Below are 17,766 nucleotides of genomic sequence, written 5' to 3' on the forward strand. Positions count from 1 at the left end.
AACTAGCATCCCCATTACAGAGCCCAACAGCTCTAAGAAAAGAAAAAAAAAAAAAGAAAAACTCAACCGCCTCAAGATTAATGCAGACTCATAATCCCAACTGGATTCAAGATTTTCTCTGCCCCTCTTTTCAAAGTTGAGTCAAACAGCCTGCCCCCACGGAGAGGCGCACCAAGGGCTTTTATCTCCAAAGCCACTGTAGCAGCCCAGGGTTCCAGCATGCAGCACTAACCTCCCGCCACTAATCCCCAACTTGGGTTTCCCAGTACTCTGTTCTGGGCTGAGAAAGAGAGATGGAGGGAGGGAGGAGAGAGGACAGAAGGAAAGAAAAAGAGAGGAAAGCAGGGAGCATTTCAAAATTGCACTGCCATTCGCAGCGAAGGCCCGTAATTACTACTTTTTACAAGACCGAGGCAGGAACCTCCAGCCACCAGCCACTTTCCTGGAGGAATACAGGATGCTCCTGAAACGAATTTGCTTTTCCACGAGGAACACTGCAGCAAAAGTGTAAATCAGGGCAATGAGTGCACTCAGCCAATAGCCTGGTTAAACAGGAGCAGTTGATATCTTTAAAACAAGTTCTTAAAAATATTTAATCATTCTTCTCTTGCTGGAGCCGAAAGCAAAACCTTTTTGGACATGTATAAAAAGTAGACAGCGGCCATGTTTGCTGGAAGAGCCAAAGAGAAGGTTGAGAGATGAGAAAAAAGGGAGCGAGGGAACGAATGGGAAAGGCTTCCACCAGTCTCATTTTCATCATTACAGGGTTCCCATCTTCTTGCAGTTAAACGCCAGGGGACTTCATTTGCAGCTAATTCAAATGAAAGATTTATTTTAAATACACTCTTTGCTGAAAAAGCTGACTGGAGCCAAGGTCCCGAGGATGCTGATCGATTCCGAATGAGGGGGGGATCCCTCTTGACTTCTCTCTACTCACATACTTACCAAATCGCAGACTGCCACGGCTACAGAGAACCATTAGAATATATCTTAAAGTAAAAGTTTCTCCCAAAGGGATTAATTTACCTTTACAGTTAGACATGGACTCTCGCTCTCACTCTCTCTCTCTCTCACACACACACACACACACACACACGCACACGCACACGCACACGCACACGCACACAGGCACACATGCACACACACACAGACACACACACACACACACATGCACACACATCTTCACTGCAACATAACATCCTGTAAGGTCTTTCCTGCATTTAAGTGCTCCTGTGCTTGATGTCAGTCAGAAAGGAAAAGGCTCATATGGAGCTGCGTGTGTGCTCTTGTGTATGTGTATTTGTGCATGTGTGTGTGTGTGTGCATTTGTCTGAGTGTCTGTGTGCACGTCTGCCAAACAATACCCGGAGTTGCTCTGAAATGCCCCGCCAACGCACCTTGTGTGCTTCCAGTGCCTGTCAGTTTACCTTGACATTTACTTAGAAAAGAAAAACGAAATAAAAGGCATGCATTGTTTGCTCAAGTGCAGAAAGCCACACACACTGAAATCGGGGAATGTGTTTTACGCAGAGGCATGGGGAATGACACGGTGGAAAATGTCAACTGTCCTAACCCTCCTCTTCTCTGAGCCATTCCGAGCAAACTCCCCGCTTCCAACTCTCCCTCTGCAAGACTCTCCTCAGTGAAGCGCACTAAGTTTTGTTAACATGAAAGTGACCCACGTCGGCCCAGTAACAGTCAGCTGCCCTTCATATCCAACGGGAGAGATGCTTGACAATGAATATAAATTCAATACAATGAATATTACCAGTCCTTCACACTGGCAGCCGAGGTTCACCAGGACCTGCACGCACAGCTGAGGTTCACTGTGTGTTTACACCTGGTGTTTACTCAACCCAGTCCCCACAGCTGATATTCACTGTAATTTACCCTATGGTGTCCCCACAGCTAGGGTTTAGTCTCTCCCCTCCCCACAAATGGGATTTACCCAACCCTGTCCTCGCAGCTGAAGTTCATTGGTCGGGCCAGCAGAGGCACAGGAGAGTTTACCTTGTTTGGAGTTCATCTCTGGGGGGTGGTGTCCTGAATGGGGCCCGGGGGCAAAGTGTTCATCGCTGTATGTGATCAGAGGGGTCAGGGGGTGGACTGCATGGGACGGCTGGACCACGGGAACCTTGTTGGACTGCAGAACACAGAAGGAAAGGAACGTTGTCAAAAATTGAACACTTGAGAATGGTTATTTAAACCTTCAGGCGTAATATCACAGAAAGACTACTGTATCCACAGCTTGGATGAGTATTCATTTGCTGTAATTATTAAAAGGCATGGAAAACATTTGAGGTTCAGTTCTTTGCACCATTTTTCACGAGGGACAATCAAAGAACCGTCCACTAAATAAGACAATTCATTGATGTGCTGCGTTTTCCCGCCTGAGTGGGAGGATCGATTTTTTTCAACCATCCACAGAATGCTTGAATATCAAGCAATTCAAAATGTACATCCTTAATCTGCTTTGGCATCTATCGCCATCCGCCTCATTAACCGCCTGCCACCTCATTATCTCCTGTGTAACATGGCCTCAGGCCTACTATTCTGCTACTTAATATCCCACACTATATGGCCAGGATTTAGCAAGCAACTACAGCCCCCACAACTACAGCAAGTGCTACACACCATGCATTAAAATTCAGCCATGTTATTTTTATATATATACTTTTAAACTCTGATTTTCCTTTCAGTTTTAAAAATAATTGCTTTCCTGGTACACATTAAGGCAGCGTGTGGTGTACATGCTATAAATATGCAACAGCCTTTCCCCTACACCACCAAACTTTGTTAAGGTCCAGAGCAGGCAGTTGAGAGGAAGGAAAATGGTTTATTTTAAGGAGGATAATGGCCCAGGAGGCAGACCTGGAGCAGAGGTCTTAGGTTTGTGATCAAAGCCCATCATTAGCAAGCGAATGATTCATTACCGGCACCCAGGACAGGGTTTAAGTGAAACGTCTCCTGTGGAACTAAGTATGGATAATCACGTCAGCGGCGGACCAGTCACACACTCCCGCCCTGGGGCTGGCCAACAAAGGCAGGACCTAAAAATCCAACCAAATCCTGAGAGAAATATTTTGGAGTTACCATTTCATCACAAATCTTCCACGAGGGCGCACATTTCTTTGCTTATCCGTACACATAAAATCCACCACAGAGAGTTGCCATTTGAACCAGCGTCCCCCTTCCACGGTGGTTTCTGATGTCTACCTGCATATTGTTATGTTCTAACCTAATTTCCATTCTAAGGACAAACACCTGTGCTTATGCAAAATTCTGACCACACAAGAGAATGCCAAGTGTGCATGCCCCTCCCTCATAAAAACACCCCCATGCATGGGAGGATTTTCAGCTTCATTGTGTGATTTCTGGACTGTTCCACGCAATTGACAGGCACCACCTTTACATTCATCATCCATTTACTGAGGTGCTGGAGCCTATAACAGTAGACAATTGGGGGAGAGGCAGGAATACACCCAGTTTGCAAGTCCATCACAGGGTACACACACCCATGCACTCATATCTAGGGGCAATTTAGACTCTCCAATTAGCCTAACCTGCATGTCTTTGGACTGTGGCGGGAAGCCCATGAGGACACCGGGAGAACATACAAACTCCACACAAAAAGGCCCAGGCCGGGATTCAAACCCAGGACCTTCTTGCTGTGCGGCAACAGTTCTTCCCACTGCACCTTCACAGCCTACCTACCACCTTTACAGCCAATCATATAACCCATTCCATCCATTCCCATACATCATGTGGTCTTCCCAAAAAGACTGCTGGTCTGCCTCACCCTTTCTGTCTGTGGGGGGTGGGGGTGTGGGTGTCTCTCAATGTGCTCAGTTGCTTGAACATCGTTTCCACAATGACAGCTTAAGACATTAAACATTGGGTGATCAGTGCTTATTTGTAGGTCTCTATGTAGAGAGTAATTTTTTTTTTACCAAGGATTAGTTGAAGAGAAACATTCCCCATGCAGCTTAGCTGCACGTTAGGACCAGGCAATCTAAGGAAGCTAACTGATGACAGATGACACATTTAAGCCTAGCCACATTAAAATTGTGACAATGGGTCTTCCTGGACCGAATAAAACCTTCAGCTTTGATACTTTGGAGCCTAAGAATCATCTGGAAGACTGGAATCTGCCTTGGGGTGTGAATGAGTGCAGCACATCTACCAGAACAGACTATTAGAGAATTATTAAAACAAGAAACAGTTATTAGGCAATGAATAATGAAAAATTATGAGGACAAACTGATATGATGTTACTAAGAACATCTAAGAACAAAACCTAGTTCACCACATTGTTTGTAGTTCTACATAACACTCTAAGCCAGTGAAAAGCAAGGAATGCATGATGTCAGCCTCATCTGTCAGCCACAGCACAGACGTAACCAGCCCTACACCCCTGTGAACCAGGTCAAAGGTGGAAAAAAAATCATCTGAGCACGCTAAAAAAAGCGTAGCTTTAATAGGGCTTATCCTACCTTAAGAAAACGTATCAGCGACCAGGGCCTCCTTATTAGCGTCTGACCCACGCCTGGAGAAGCACCCGCATGCCACCGGTTGGCTAAACGATAGCATCCGCGCTCCTCTAATTTCATGCCTTTCAGCTCACATTTGCTTGCGTGTGGGAAGCAGATAAGAACCTTGAGGATTTTCATTTAAGCTTCAGTCTTGTCTTTGACTGGAGAAAGGAGAAGAACATGAAGGGGAGGGGCCGGGGGGGATCTTCTGCTACCAGCAACATATATGCAAATAAGCTTCAGCCTCATGCTATGGCACTTTTCTGCCAGGCAGGAATAAAACAGCACAGAACCACCCCCCCCCCCCCAAACCAAAAACCATATACGCACTTACACACAAGCCTAAAACCACACAAGCAGATGTGTACACAAAGTTATTTTTCTTGTAAACAAGGTTTAAAACTTCTGTGCTTGCAAAGGTTTGTGCTTGCCTTGCCCGTTTGGATAGATTGTCTCAACATACGTTTCTGTTGCGGCTGTTGGCATCCTCAACTTTTCTCAATTTAGAATGCTTCTACATTCTTCTTATTGATTTTTACTTTCAAATTAAGATTTGAAAAGATCTATTTGTTAAAACGCCAAATAGACATTTCAAAATACAGAATTAAAACAGGAACATGACTAAAACTTTTTCATAATCTTTCATTTAAAAATGTTGCAAGTTAAATCTGTTTTGGGCCCTCCAGCAGCTCGTTAGCATAAAGCCTGAGGCCAGTACCTTCAGCACACCCAGAGTCTGAGATGAGCAAGACAGCCCAGTCGTTCAGTGCTCATGCTGATCTGGGTCGCCGCGGGAAACCAGACAAGAGGGGTTCCTTGTCTCAGGGAGCATAGAGTGATAGCGTTCCCTGCCCCTAACTGAACGGGTAAGGGTCCTCATCTTCTTCCTCTACGCATAGGTCTACCTGCCTAGATTTGACACGGTCTGTGAAATTCAATATGCTCCTCCCCCCCTCCCCTCCGCCCCCCTCCCTACTCCCCCTCCACTCTCCTGCACTTGACAAGGGGAAAAAAAACACTTTCCTAATCATTTTGGATTAATCCAAACAGGCTGTGAATGAAATGAAAGCGGCCCTGGGGAGAGGCAGGCGCGCGGCTCCGTAGCCAACGACAGCACCTCGCTTTCCAGACACACGCGGGGGAGAAAACACACCCGCGGAGGCTGGTCAGAAACCGAGGAGCGGCTAGCGCTTCCAGATGCTGCGGCCCTGCGCCTCAGACCACCGCACGGCTCATCGCTAATACCGCCGCGCTTTTTCCTCATTCCTCCGCCGCGGAAAGGTGTCGGACGGATACGGCCGACCGCGGCCTCGGGTCACACGGTGTCACGGTGACTCATCTTCGATTGCACCAGATGAGGCAGAGGTTCGAGGAGGGCCGCGGGAGGAGGGAGGGAGGGAGCCCCGTTTTTTTGCGAAGGTCCTTTTTGTCTGTCGTTGTCGTCGAGCTAAATAACAGGCTCCGGGGTCCTCCTGTAAGTATTTTGGGAGAGGCGGCGCTGATTGAAAAGGAATGCGCCGTTTCGTGTTTTATAACTTGGCCCGGCTGCTCTGAGGTCCTTCAGATGTGGTTTTGGGGAGAGACTTCATTGTGCGGAACCGAAGCTGGCCAACAGCCGGCGGGAAACGCGGGCCTCGCCGGCCGCCTGGCTCCGCACGAAGAGAGACGCGCTCCGCCGGGCTGGGAGTGAGGGGTGCTGCGTGTGTGTGTGTGCGCGCGTGTGTGTGTGAGCGTGTTCGTGTGTGTGTGCGTGTGTGTGTGTTTGTACGTGTGTGTGTTTGTGTGTGCGTGCGTGCATGTGTGTGTGAGCGTGTGTCTTCGTGTGTGCGTGCGTGCGTGTGTGTTTGTGCGTGTGTGTGTGTGTGTGTTTGTGTGTGCGTGTGTGTGTGCGTGTGTGCGTGCGTGTGTGTGTGTTTGTGTGTGTGTGTGTGTGTGTTCGTGTGTGCGTGCGTGCGTGTGTGTTTGTGCGTGTGTGTGTGTGTTCGTGTGTGCGTGCGTGTGTGTGTGTTTGTGCGTGTGTGTGTGTGTGTGCGTGCGTGCGTGCGTGCGGACCCTCCCCAGTCTCGCCCCAGGCGGCTCCAGGGCAGCCGGGCGTTCCGGTATCGGCTCGGGCGCAGACCGCGGTTTTTTATCGGCCCTCCGGCCGGCCGGCTCCTTTCATGTGCCGGGAGGCGGACTTCCAAACGAGCGAGAGCGCGCTGGCATGCCGCGAGGCGGCGGGAGAACGCGGCAGGGGGGAGGGATGGGGGGGGGAAGGGGACTCCCGGGAGCCAGGATCAACGGCACTAAGCCCTTCAGAAGTGGACCGGTTGGCTGCGGGGATTCTGGCTGAGGCGCTCAATTACAGATAGGGCCGGAGCTGGGAATCGCGGCCAGACTCTCCGCCACAAACCCACAGCCAACCCCCTCCCAACGACACTCGCACTCCTCAAAGTTTCCCCCCCTATTACCAGCCCTTTATACCGGAGTCAATTATCCTAGTTTGCGGAGTGGGAAATGGGAAGCCAGATTTTAATAACAATTACTTCCCAGTTCTGAAATTTATATGCAATGAGGGTTCCTCTCGCCAGTGGCTACAATGAGCACTAAACCATGCAAGGGAGTTTTTTTTTTTTTACAGTTGGGAGTACTGAGGCTACAGTACATTCTGATGTTGGTAAATATTTCTAATATCACTCCTCATGCATAATTCCCTTGGTCCTGTAATTATCTTTTCACCCGGTCACTCTCCAGGATTCCCTGTATCCAAGCATGTAGCCCCTAACAGCACTAATTCAGGTACACAGTGCAGTGCCATTGTGCAAGATGGCTTTAAATGTTCTTAGTGTACTAAAGCAAGAACACAACCTTAGTCTCAAAAGAAAAAAGGCTTGAAATATGTACAACAGCTGGGAACATGTATATGCTCAGTACGGCTTCAACATGAACAGCGCTCATGTATTAGAGAGATTGCAAAACTTACAAGTAACAGCTAATTTTTGAATACTGCCAAATTCAGTAATAATTTAGCAGAATTAAGTAGCAAACTTACTGCATGGATTTCAGAGTAAGAAGCTGCTTCTTTGTGACCAGGTATGAAAAAACACAGCTTTGTATATTTTACATGGTGATTATTCCCTGTTTAGCTGACCTGCTGGCAAGCTCAGAGCACCACAAGGCACTCCAGCAACAGCGCAGGCCTCTTCCAGGCCCGGCTGGCCGGAGAGCAGACCGTAGCACCTGTGCTCTAGCTCCACCCGGGCTGTCTGTACGGAGCTGAGTGATGGGACAGATGAAGCGGGCCCGGTCCAGGCTGACCTCCAGAGCGCCCACCCCCCCCCAGACACGTACAGAACCCGACCTGCTGTTTACCGTCATCACAAAACACCTCAACCGCAGTGGAAACAAAAACACGGCGCTTCAGACGGGCCGCCTCAGCACCCCCGGGACGTTTCTGAGCCCTTTCAAATCTCGGCACGGCGCGTTTCCGGGCTCCTGCTGAAGTTCAGCTCAGAGATCCATGGCAACCACACCTGCATGCTTCTTCCGCACCTGACAGGGCAGGTTGCAGGGGTGTACACACACGGACATGTCTAAAGAAAACTAGATGCACAGGAAAATGCTTAATAGGCTTTTCATTGGTTGTACCCAAATATGATGTAATGTACAGTAAATAACTGCTAAGATTACCCAATACCAAAACACTGTCCTGGGGGCAGGTCTGCATTGCCACACCCCCACCCCCACTCCCCCTCTCTCTCTCTCACACACACACACTCAAATACATACACATAACAGCTTTTCACTCCTCCTCATACCAAAAGTGTGACCAGCAAAAGAAAAGTCAGTGAATCACTCATAGAGCAGTGTGAACTCTCGTCCTTCAATTAAATGCTGAAAATTGAGTGTTTTTAATGGCAAGCTGGCCTGTTGGCCTTTGGGTTTAATGCAAAAAAAAAACCAATTAATGGAGAAGAAAGACCCTGCAGCAACAGTGGCCACATGCCCGGGGTAATGAGATGAGCCAGGCGACGGGAAGGACACTTTGGTGCCAAATATACAGGAAAAGGTTACAACTCGGCAGAAATAAGCAACGACACTTAATTCTTGATTTGGTAAACTAGGCTCAAAATAATTTTCCATAAATTTCTGTTGAACGTACATCAAAGCCACACAATCCATGACTTGTGCTTGTGAACATTCACTCATATATTAGAGTGAAAGTAATTGGCAAAAACTCATATTCTAATTTAGGAAAAAGAACACATTCACACTTTCCCAAAAGGGATGAGACAAAACAAAAAATTTGTACAAAAAAAAAGTGAAATCGTAAAACTCAAACCTATGAATCGGGCCATGATACTGAAAGAACACCTGCTTTATCAACAGCCCAGGCACAATACGAACACAGCGCAAACACATCTGAGGCGGCTTTTCTGCGGGGGCAAACAAAGAGATCTCATTTACAGCACAATGCCTTTCCTTCAGTCCGCTCAACCGGAATACGTGGATTACCGCAGTCCTCTCGGTAAAACGAGAAACAGGAAATATGAAGTGTTTCGCAGCGCGCACCACTCGATTGTCCTGTTCGTTCTGAATGCGTGGGCCCCCTGCATTATTCATGGGTGTTTGCTCCAGCATTTTTCCAAGAAATATTTCTACAATTAGACAGCTGAGTTCTCTTTGTGTAATACTCTCAGTCCAAGGACGCAAGGGACCATGGCAACGACAGATTACATTTTTTTCTAGGGTTTTCTCCGGGGGTCTAACATTGTGATATTTACCTCTCAAAAACCAATTCACTATTAAATCTATGGCCACAAGATTGTGAACATAAGATTTCACATCTTTCTTAACACTTGAGATACTGCTCAGTAAATCGCAGAGCAAGACTGAGGTTTTCAAAACGGCCATTTTGAGTTTGAGACATTACCGGCCCTATCTCAAAAAAAAAACACAAACAAATGAGTTACGTCCAACTTTCTGCAAGGAAGCGAGTCAATTTTGTTCAAACACGGGAGGAATCTGGCTTTTCAGGAAGTCAGATGTCACCACCACTCTTTTTTGCAGAATCTGAGAGGTCTTTGTCTAGAAGTGTGTGTCTGCGGGAGTGAGCAGGGTAAAATAACAGGAGGCGGTTCTGGTGTTGGGGGGGAAGGGGGGGCTGGTGTGGGAAAGGAGGGTTTGGCAGGGCAGTCTAACCCTCCCCCGTCAGGCTGTTCACCTTGCGGCGGGGCGGGACGCTCATTATCTCAGCAGGACCTGGTCAGATCAAAAGGCTCCAAAAGGTCAGGCATTCCACTGAAGTGACCCTGTCGGCAGGCCTGGAAGGCCCTCTGATCGCCCCACCCCGCCCCCCCTTTGCCCTGTCACTTAATCACCACGCTCCAATTACAACCCCAGGCACACCCAGACCACGCCCACAGCCAGGCACCTGGGGAGAACCCATCCCTCAAGTCAGAGTTAAACTCTAAGAGCGCAGAGAGAGGCATTCAGTATCCAACTTCCTAGCACAAAATGCTAACGGAAACGCAACATCATACAGACTCTCCAGTGGTACAGTAAAGGGGCTTGCAGCCAATCCAAGCAGATCCCACAGCCTCGGCATCCCTAGTCTGAGCCCTAGGTTATGCCTAATATGACTGTGTGTCAGCAGCGATGGGACACATCTGGCTTTATCCCACTGGGGGAGGGCGGAGCTTAACCCAGCAGGGGTTCCAAGGGCGGCGGCTGATTGGGCACACCCCCTACCACACATCGGGTGCACGTGCTTCTGCTCTCAAAAGTGCAGACCACCCCTATCGTATGCTGTGTGGCCTGTGCTGTGCAAAATAAACACTGGTCAATGCATCAGATTAGAGTGCATTCCCTTCGGCAACAACGGTCACTGCATGGGTGGGTGTGAGTGACATATCAGTGATGTCACATGATAAAATACAATAAAGTTAAATTAAAATGCCAGCACATTTAAGAACTGCAGACGATAAGAAACACGTCACCTAAATATTTTCCTAGTGCGTCAGCTTGCTGACTATTCGCTTTTAGCAGAGCTGACAACAGTGCAGATTATGAGGAGCTGGGCAATTAAAATACTGTCCCTGAGGCCCAGCAAACAGATGTGGAAAGTGAAACTGCACTCTAAGGTGAACATGCAAGCCGTTATTTATCTCCACACCGAATCAAGCGGCGCCCCTTTGAAGGATACATTTGGGAACCGCACCGCGGCACTTAACAGGATGAGTTGTGATCCGGTGCCGGTCGAAATGGGCCCAGTGAATGGCCGCGTTCAGATCAACTGCAGGTGTGGGAGAAGATTTATACAAGAAGAAATGCTGCTCAAACAGACAGGACAGTGTCCATAAACAAAAGTAAAATAATTCCATGCATTAATTCCCAAAAGGCCTAACACCCAACAGAACTGTGTAATCTGTGATGCAGCGACAACCGTAGAAAAAACTCACCCACAAAAAAAAAAAAAAAAAAAGAAAAGAAAAACTTGCAAACATGCAGTGATGACCAGGCAAAAATTTCCCTGAAAAATAAATAAATAAGTCCTAAAACTTCTCACAGTGAAGACTGCGCAAAATCTTGAGCTAAAAAAAGTAAATGCTAAGAGGGATTCTGATGCATGCCTATACAGCCCACCGGAAGATGGATTTGCCTGCTACACCTTGATAGCATTTCCCCCGCTTTCAGGCAGGTATTCTCTGCGTGAATGGCTGTCGGCTTGGATTTGCGAGGGGGTGGGAGGCAGAAAATGGATGTTTACCTGTCCGGGCGACTCAATATTGGCGGTCATGTTGAGTCTGCTCGGCTAATGTTGGAAACGTGGTCTTGAAAAATATGAGCCCGGAGGTAAATATTTAAGCTGGCATCGCGGGCAGTTTGAAGAGAGGGAGGCTGAGGTGAAGGACTGCACTGGGGCAGCCTGTAAAGGGTTCAGTTTATGAGACCGGGGCTAACTTGGACCCAAACGCGCACAAAAGGAGGTTTTTATGAGCTAGCGTGCGACTTTCTGGGCTTTGGCGGACAGCACCTGGTTTTAATTCTTTGCACGTCAGGTCCGACCACAATGTGGAACGAAACCGAGTGCCCAAATTAGAAGTCAAATGGGTGGGGAGGGTGCAGCCATCGTACACTGAGGGTATTGACCATTGAGGAACATTCACCATAGAGCGGACATTAATGGAGCAAGTCTAGGTCTTTACTCACATGCCAACTTGGGAACCCAAGCAGTTTGGACACCATTTGCATTCCGTTGGGAAGATTACACAGAAGACGTGATCCTGAAATGTGTAAACTGCCAGCCATGCGCAGTGAATCATCCATTTTCACCCCTGTCATCACCACCATCATCCAATTCATGGATGTTTGGTTGAGTCTGTACTCACAATAATATCTATTAATATTTAAATATTATGCAATTAACAATATTAAATGCCCTTAATCAGGGATGTGTAACATCAATGGTTGGTATGCGTGGAGATTTTCTTCTTTCTCAGCACTAAAACACCTGATTCATCTAATCAAGGTCTCGACTGTAGACCAACATTAGCTGACGAGTTGACTGAGATATTTTAGTGCTGGGCTGAAACAATACCACTCTGGTCCTTCGCGGATAAGACGGGGCAGCCCAGCTCTTGATCCTTGTTCCAGCCACACAATGGTCCAGAAGTGAATGAAAGCACTTATGTTCAGGCTTGATTTACACATTCTGTCAGGTTCCTGGAGAGAAGAGGTACTGTACACTTTTCCTTACAAGCCAGGTTAGCCAAAGAGTGCTGATAATATTTTCCACCATAAAAGAAGCACAATACCGGGCCCACGATCCGGGTGCATTCCCACAAACCCCCTTCACTCCGCTAATCATCGCGCAGGGAGTCCTCTTCTTCAGGAAAACAATCGCATGTGACTTCCAGCGCGCCGACCCGCGCCGGCTTAACCACATCCTGAGGGATTCACCGGTGAAATGCTAAAAACCAACGACTTTCCAGCGCTGAGGAGAACCGAAGGAACCCACATCTCCCAGCGTTTTCCCAGCTCAAAAGAGTTTTTTGCTTTCGCAGAACTGAATGAAACAGGTATCTCTGCATATGAAACCTCCTCTGAACAAAAATGGCAATCCACAACATCTCCCCTCACGTATATAGCTGCAGCACTTTTCCAGCCAGTTGAGAGTAAGGCAGCAGATGCTGTCTCAATTCATTGTTGAGGCTCACAAACTTGTTTAAACATGCTCAGTGCAGAGCTGTTGCAGCTAGGTGATTGGTGTACAAAATGTGACAGCAATGAATTGATGACGTTAAACAGGGAAAAGCCGAAGCAAAATACTTTCTATGTTACTATGTCTTCTTCCTTTCCTGATTTACTTTTAACTTGCTGCTAAATACTCTTCTCCTATTACCAAGCATTTGCTATCAATACCATATAAAATAAAGCCTCATTCCAGGACTGAAAATTTCCCTTTGCCTCCTCGAGATAAGAGGTTTACCTTTCGGGTGTGTTCTGTACTGAGCTTCCTGGAAGTTTCACATAAAATAAACTAATAGAATGTGTCTGTTCTATTGTCTCTAAACCAAATATTTGGTTATTTTAAAAGTGTATTCTGAAATTTAGACTAAATAAAAGAGGACAACCCTGAGCTGTATTGCACTGGAACTTGTAACTGTAATACACTAGTGATCATAATCTATCCACACAATCAGACATAATGATGAATAAAGTTAAAGTCTTTAATAGTCTAAGAGGTGTTGGGGGTTTATCTGTTCATTGCTTATTGTTGAGTACAACAGAAGTTCAGCTTGTTCAAAGAAATCAAGAGACCTCATTTCCAACAGAGGTGATGAAAGGACAAATACTGCTTCTCACACTCCCCAGAGGCATAGACATATTCGATGTCATAACCTTGTTGACAAGTGCCTCACCATAAAATAGCACAAACATCAATCAAGAAAGCTAAACATTTGAGGGGCACACCTTCAAGAAATGACATGGCTCGAAGCTCGGTGCAAAGTACTATATGAATCCCAGTAAACAAAATAAAAGGCAGAAGCAACATGACCTTTGGGAAAGTAAGGGTAGGAGAAACCACAGCATGGCTAATACGCAGTACGACCCTTCACTTGACCTTTGACGTGACCCCTGTGCATAAAAAGCCCTTGCAGGCGATGCCCTACATGTCTGAATTGTGCTCACCACCCCTGGGTTGTCCAGAGGCGCTGGGGTCATAGCCCAGCAAACGTCTCCATTGGGAGAAGGGTAAAGCCAAGACCTGAGCAGGCCCCTGTCTCTGTGACAACACATCTACAGATGTGGGGCAGGGTCCACTCCCACCTCCCTCAGATTCACCGGTTAGGTCAAATGACCTTCGGTATGCACTTATTGTACGTCGCTTTGGATAAAAGCGTCTGCCAAATAAATGTAATGTAATGTAATGTAAATGAACTCAGAGCCACCATGAGGACTATTGACCCTCAATTACCTGACCCTCACCAGGTCAAAAATCAGGCCAGTGACACTGTTATGCACAGGAATTATTTTATGAGCACTATCTGCTTAACAACAACAGACAGAGAACCTTGTTGCCATGCACTTCACCATGTTGTGGTGGCTAATTTGTTGAAATACCATTTCCAAGGTAACATGGCCTCAGCGTGTTGACTAAAATCAAATAGAGCACCTTCAGTTACCATCAAAGAGGCTGATCAAAGAACCACAAAGGACCATGTACACAAGAGGCAAGGCTGAGGAAAACCGTTGCTGAATATTTTAATGTATTTCATCACCTTGCCTCAAATTACAACCAAAAAAAAAGATTTTTATTCCCTCTGACAACAATGACATCTCTCAGAGCTGCCAATAATGAACCTCAAAAACAAGAATACCAAGAACACACAGCAGGTGTTTTTTTCCACATAAAAATAGTACAGAAGTTTGTTCCACTGAGAGGGCCAAGTTGAACGAAATGATCCCTTATCGACAGGCCTAAAGAGAGCACATTAGAACTATCGAGTCAGAGAGGTTGGACCTTCAGTCCTTTTGCTAAATAGGGAGCAAATGGAGAGTAAATGAGGGGTAAAAAGGAGAAGACAGCTTGATGTGAGCAGCAGAGAACACATGGACTGCAGATGTCCGGTCAGCAAACCGCGGAGGGAGCGGAAACCCAAACGGGAAGCAGGTCGGACCGCCGACCCCAGAAACCGAGCCCAACGCAGGAGCCTCTCTGAGAGTTCCGCTGCGGGCTCTGGCAAAGCTTCGCCGGTGGGCGGGAGCGCGGCGTGGCATTTGGGCCCTCCGAGGTTTCGGGGGGGGGGGGGGAGGGGGGGGGGACATGGGAGAGCGGCCCCGGCACACGCTCGCCGACAAAGGACGCCCTCGCCGCCTCCGTGGCGACCTCTGCTTCGCGTGGCGAGGGGGGGGGGGGGAGGCGGGTGGTGTGGAGATCATCATAACAATAAATACGGGTGCATCTGCAAGTGTAATCGCTCTATTGTGCTGTGATTTTCTGCTCTGTCGGACGGCCGCGCTGGCCCGAGCGCTCCCCGCCCCGCCCCTCCCCTACCCTCCCCGCCCCGCGCACCCCTGTCCCCGGTGTCCTCCTCGCAGCGGGGAGAGATTACAGAAAACCCCCGCTCCACCCTTCATCTCTCACAGTCACTCAGGTAACAGACCCTCTAATCTCCCCGTGTTCAATTACACATAATTGCTTCAGCATAGTGATTGATTTCAGTCTGCAAAGGAAGAAAAAGCACGCCGCTCCCCCTTCCTCCCCTCTCCACTCACCCCCCACTTTTCTAATTCCCCAGCCCCCCCCACCCACCCACCACCACCACCACCACCCCACCCCATTCCCCCCTCCCCCCCACCTCTCCAGCTCCGGCAAACGGCAGCCAAGACTCTCCATCTAGGAGGAGGCAGGAGGCTTTGAAGAGATCAAAGCCAAGGCCGCGAGCAGTTGTGCGCTCTGGGAATACGGAGCCTTTCAGTGCCTCAGCCCCATTTTCCAGCGTCATGTCGGATTGCAGCTGCATTGCATCCTGCCAGCTTTCTCAAAGCTCCGGGTTCTCGCTCTGACATCAGTGATCCTCCTTTTTATTTTTATTTTTTTCAAAATGGGGGAGGGAATAGGAGAAAATTAGGGGAAAAGAGGAGGGAAGAATGAAGGGATGGAAGGAGGAAATATTACGAGGAGGAGGAAAACAAAAAAGGAGAAAGAGCCCGGGAACAAGCAGGAGAGAGAGAAAAAGGGAGGGAGAGCAAAAGGGAGAGAGCGAAAGAGAGAGAGAGAGAGAGCTACGGGCTGATTTTTCTTTTCTTCACAACTCCATAATTGGGCAGTTCAAAGGAAAGGGGGGAAAATCCACCATTTGTTTTCAATTCTGTGGCCGATATGAAAGGAAGAGCAAACTTTTATGGGTTTCCCTAAAATTATAAACAGGCTTTTCTCATATCCAAAGAACAGCATGCTTTTTATAGTCTAGACCACACAAAATTAATTGATGGCTACCCATGCACACTCCCCTTGCTCTCTTGTGCAGGCAGGAAGAGAGTGTGTGTGCACATGCTCAGCCTTTTGTGTGTGCACGTGTCTGTGTGAGGGGTGGGGTGTGCTGAAAAAAAGTTTGATGTGCTTTGAAAAGAAAAAAAAGGCCAGATATGCAGTATCTATTCAACAGCCTTATGAAGCTAGGTAGCTCAGCTAGCTTTATACTATATCTACGTACCCCTTTACATTCATTTTTATACACCAGGGACATTAATATTTAAGAACTGTCAGATACATATTTCAGATACATGTGCCATTCCATAACCAGTGTGCAGGGACATAATAGGCATTTGAAAGCAAATAAAAGAGCTTGCGTGCACACACGCACACACGCACACATATGCACACACACATACACATGCTCTCTCACACACACTCACACACACACAAAACAGACACATCTAATGTAATATACAGACGAGTACCCAAAATTATCCTGAGCCCAATCACCCCGTTGCATGAACTACTCTCTCACTTGTGGGCAGCCGTCTACGACTGACGCCTGGGTCACCTTCACCATTACCCTGCCCAAATTTGACCAGTCACCTCATCTTCCTTGAGCACTGTGAAGACGTGAGGCTGCACCAGAGCACGTCTGTTAAGCCAGAGTGCTCCGACGTCCACAGATAAATGGAGAAGCTCAGCTTCTTTAAAGTAGCAACTCAAATATAAAAACCCCAAATTGGCTCTGCTCCACTCTGAAAGCAAGGCCGAGGTATCATTAAACCAGTGTTTCCCTCCTTCACAGTCCAATCCACCAGTTCTTCCGTTAAAAAAAACAGCTCTACCATAAAATGTCTGTGGACACTTCCAATTAAATAGCATGAAAGGGGTGAGTGAGGTATTACACCTGCCAAATAACTGGCCTCAGAGGACATGGTTTAAATCTATGTTCTTTTCAGCTGAAAAAATTGGTCAAGGCTACAGACATAGAGAAGAAAATATACACAAATTAAAAAAAAAACTTACAAAGCAAATTAAAAACAAAATGGGACTGATAATTGATAAAGGACTGATTGGCACACAATGCCTGTGTTTGTTGACTGAATTGCTGGAGGGGCTGTTCAGAACAGGTGACATCGGTCAAAGTCCGCGACCTTCCCGAGCCCCCAGCGCGAGAAACCTGGCGTCCGCGCGAAACCAGGCCGCGCCTCACGCAGCTGTGACGAACCGAGGAGACGGCGCACAGCTGGGCCCCCGGCGGGCATTGTGACACGAGGGTGGGGGGGCGGACGCTCCAGCCGGCCCTCCGTCCTCCCTCCTAGCCGCGGCGCTAACCTAGCGCCCTTCCTGGCGGGCAGCCCTGACGCGGCTAGCAGGGCCGCCGGCGCGAGGACCTCCTCAAAGCGTACAAAGGGACGGAGGGAGAGGAGGCGCACGGCTCATTGAGCTCAAACCGCGCGGGCCGAAACAGTAGGCGCATTGTGATGCCGCTAACCTCGATGACGTCCGACGGAGAAGGCAGTAGACCGACGCCAACGCACACACCCGCACGTGTGTTTTCCCCGCGCATGTTCCCGCGAGCCCTCACACCCTTATGGGAGCCCACACCATCACACACAAAGACAAAGAGAAACATCCACCCGCCCCCGCCACCCCCAGTGCAGAAAGAAGGCCTTCAGCAGGTGCTGCTGTGGTTTGGTATGGGCTGGGTGGGGGGGGGGGCATCTGCAGGAGCTCTACATTCTTAATCTCCACCCCCACCCCCCC

At 48.1% G+C, this 17,766-nt stretch overlaps 1 protein-coding gene across 4 annotated transcripts in view; it reads right to left on the bottom strand.

Moving 5' to 3' along the window:
* Positions 1 to 17,766, bottom strand: part of lef1 (lymphoid enhancer-binding factor 1) — a 43,167-nt gene that overhangs the window by 13,855 nt on the left and 11,546 nt on the right. For all 4 annotated transcript variants that reach the window (XM_064335195.1, XM_064335196.1, XM_064335194.1 and 1 more), the window contains exon 4: positions 2,011 to 2,143. In XM_064335195.1, the coding sequence (XP_064191265.1) occupies positions 2,011 to 2,143 (133 nt within the window). The remainder of the gene's footprint in view (positions 1 to 2,010; positions 2,144 to 17,766) is intronic.

The sequence above is a fragment of the Anguilla rostrata genome, chromosome 5, assembly GCF_018555375.3.
Source record: "Anguilla rostrata isolate EN2019 chromosome 5, ASM1855537v3, whole genome shotgun sequence".
NCBI classification, from domain to species: domain Eukaryota; kingdom Metazoa; phylum Chordata; class Actinopteri; order Anguilliformes; family Anguillidae; genus Anguilla; species Anguilla rostrata.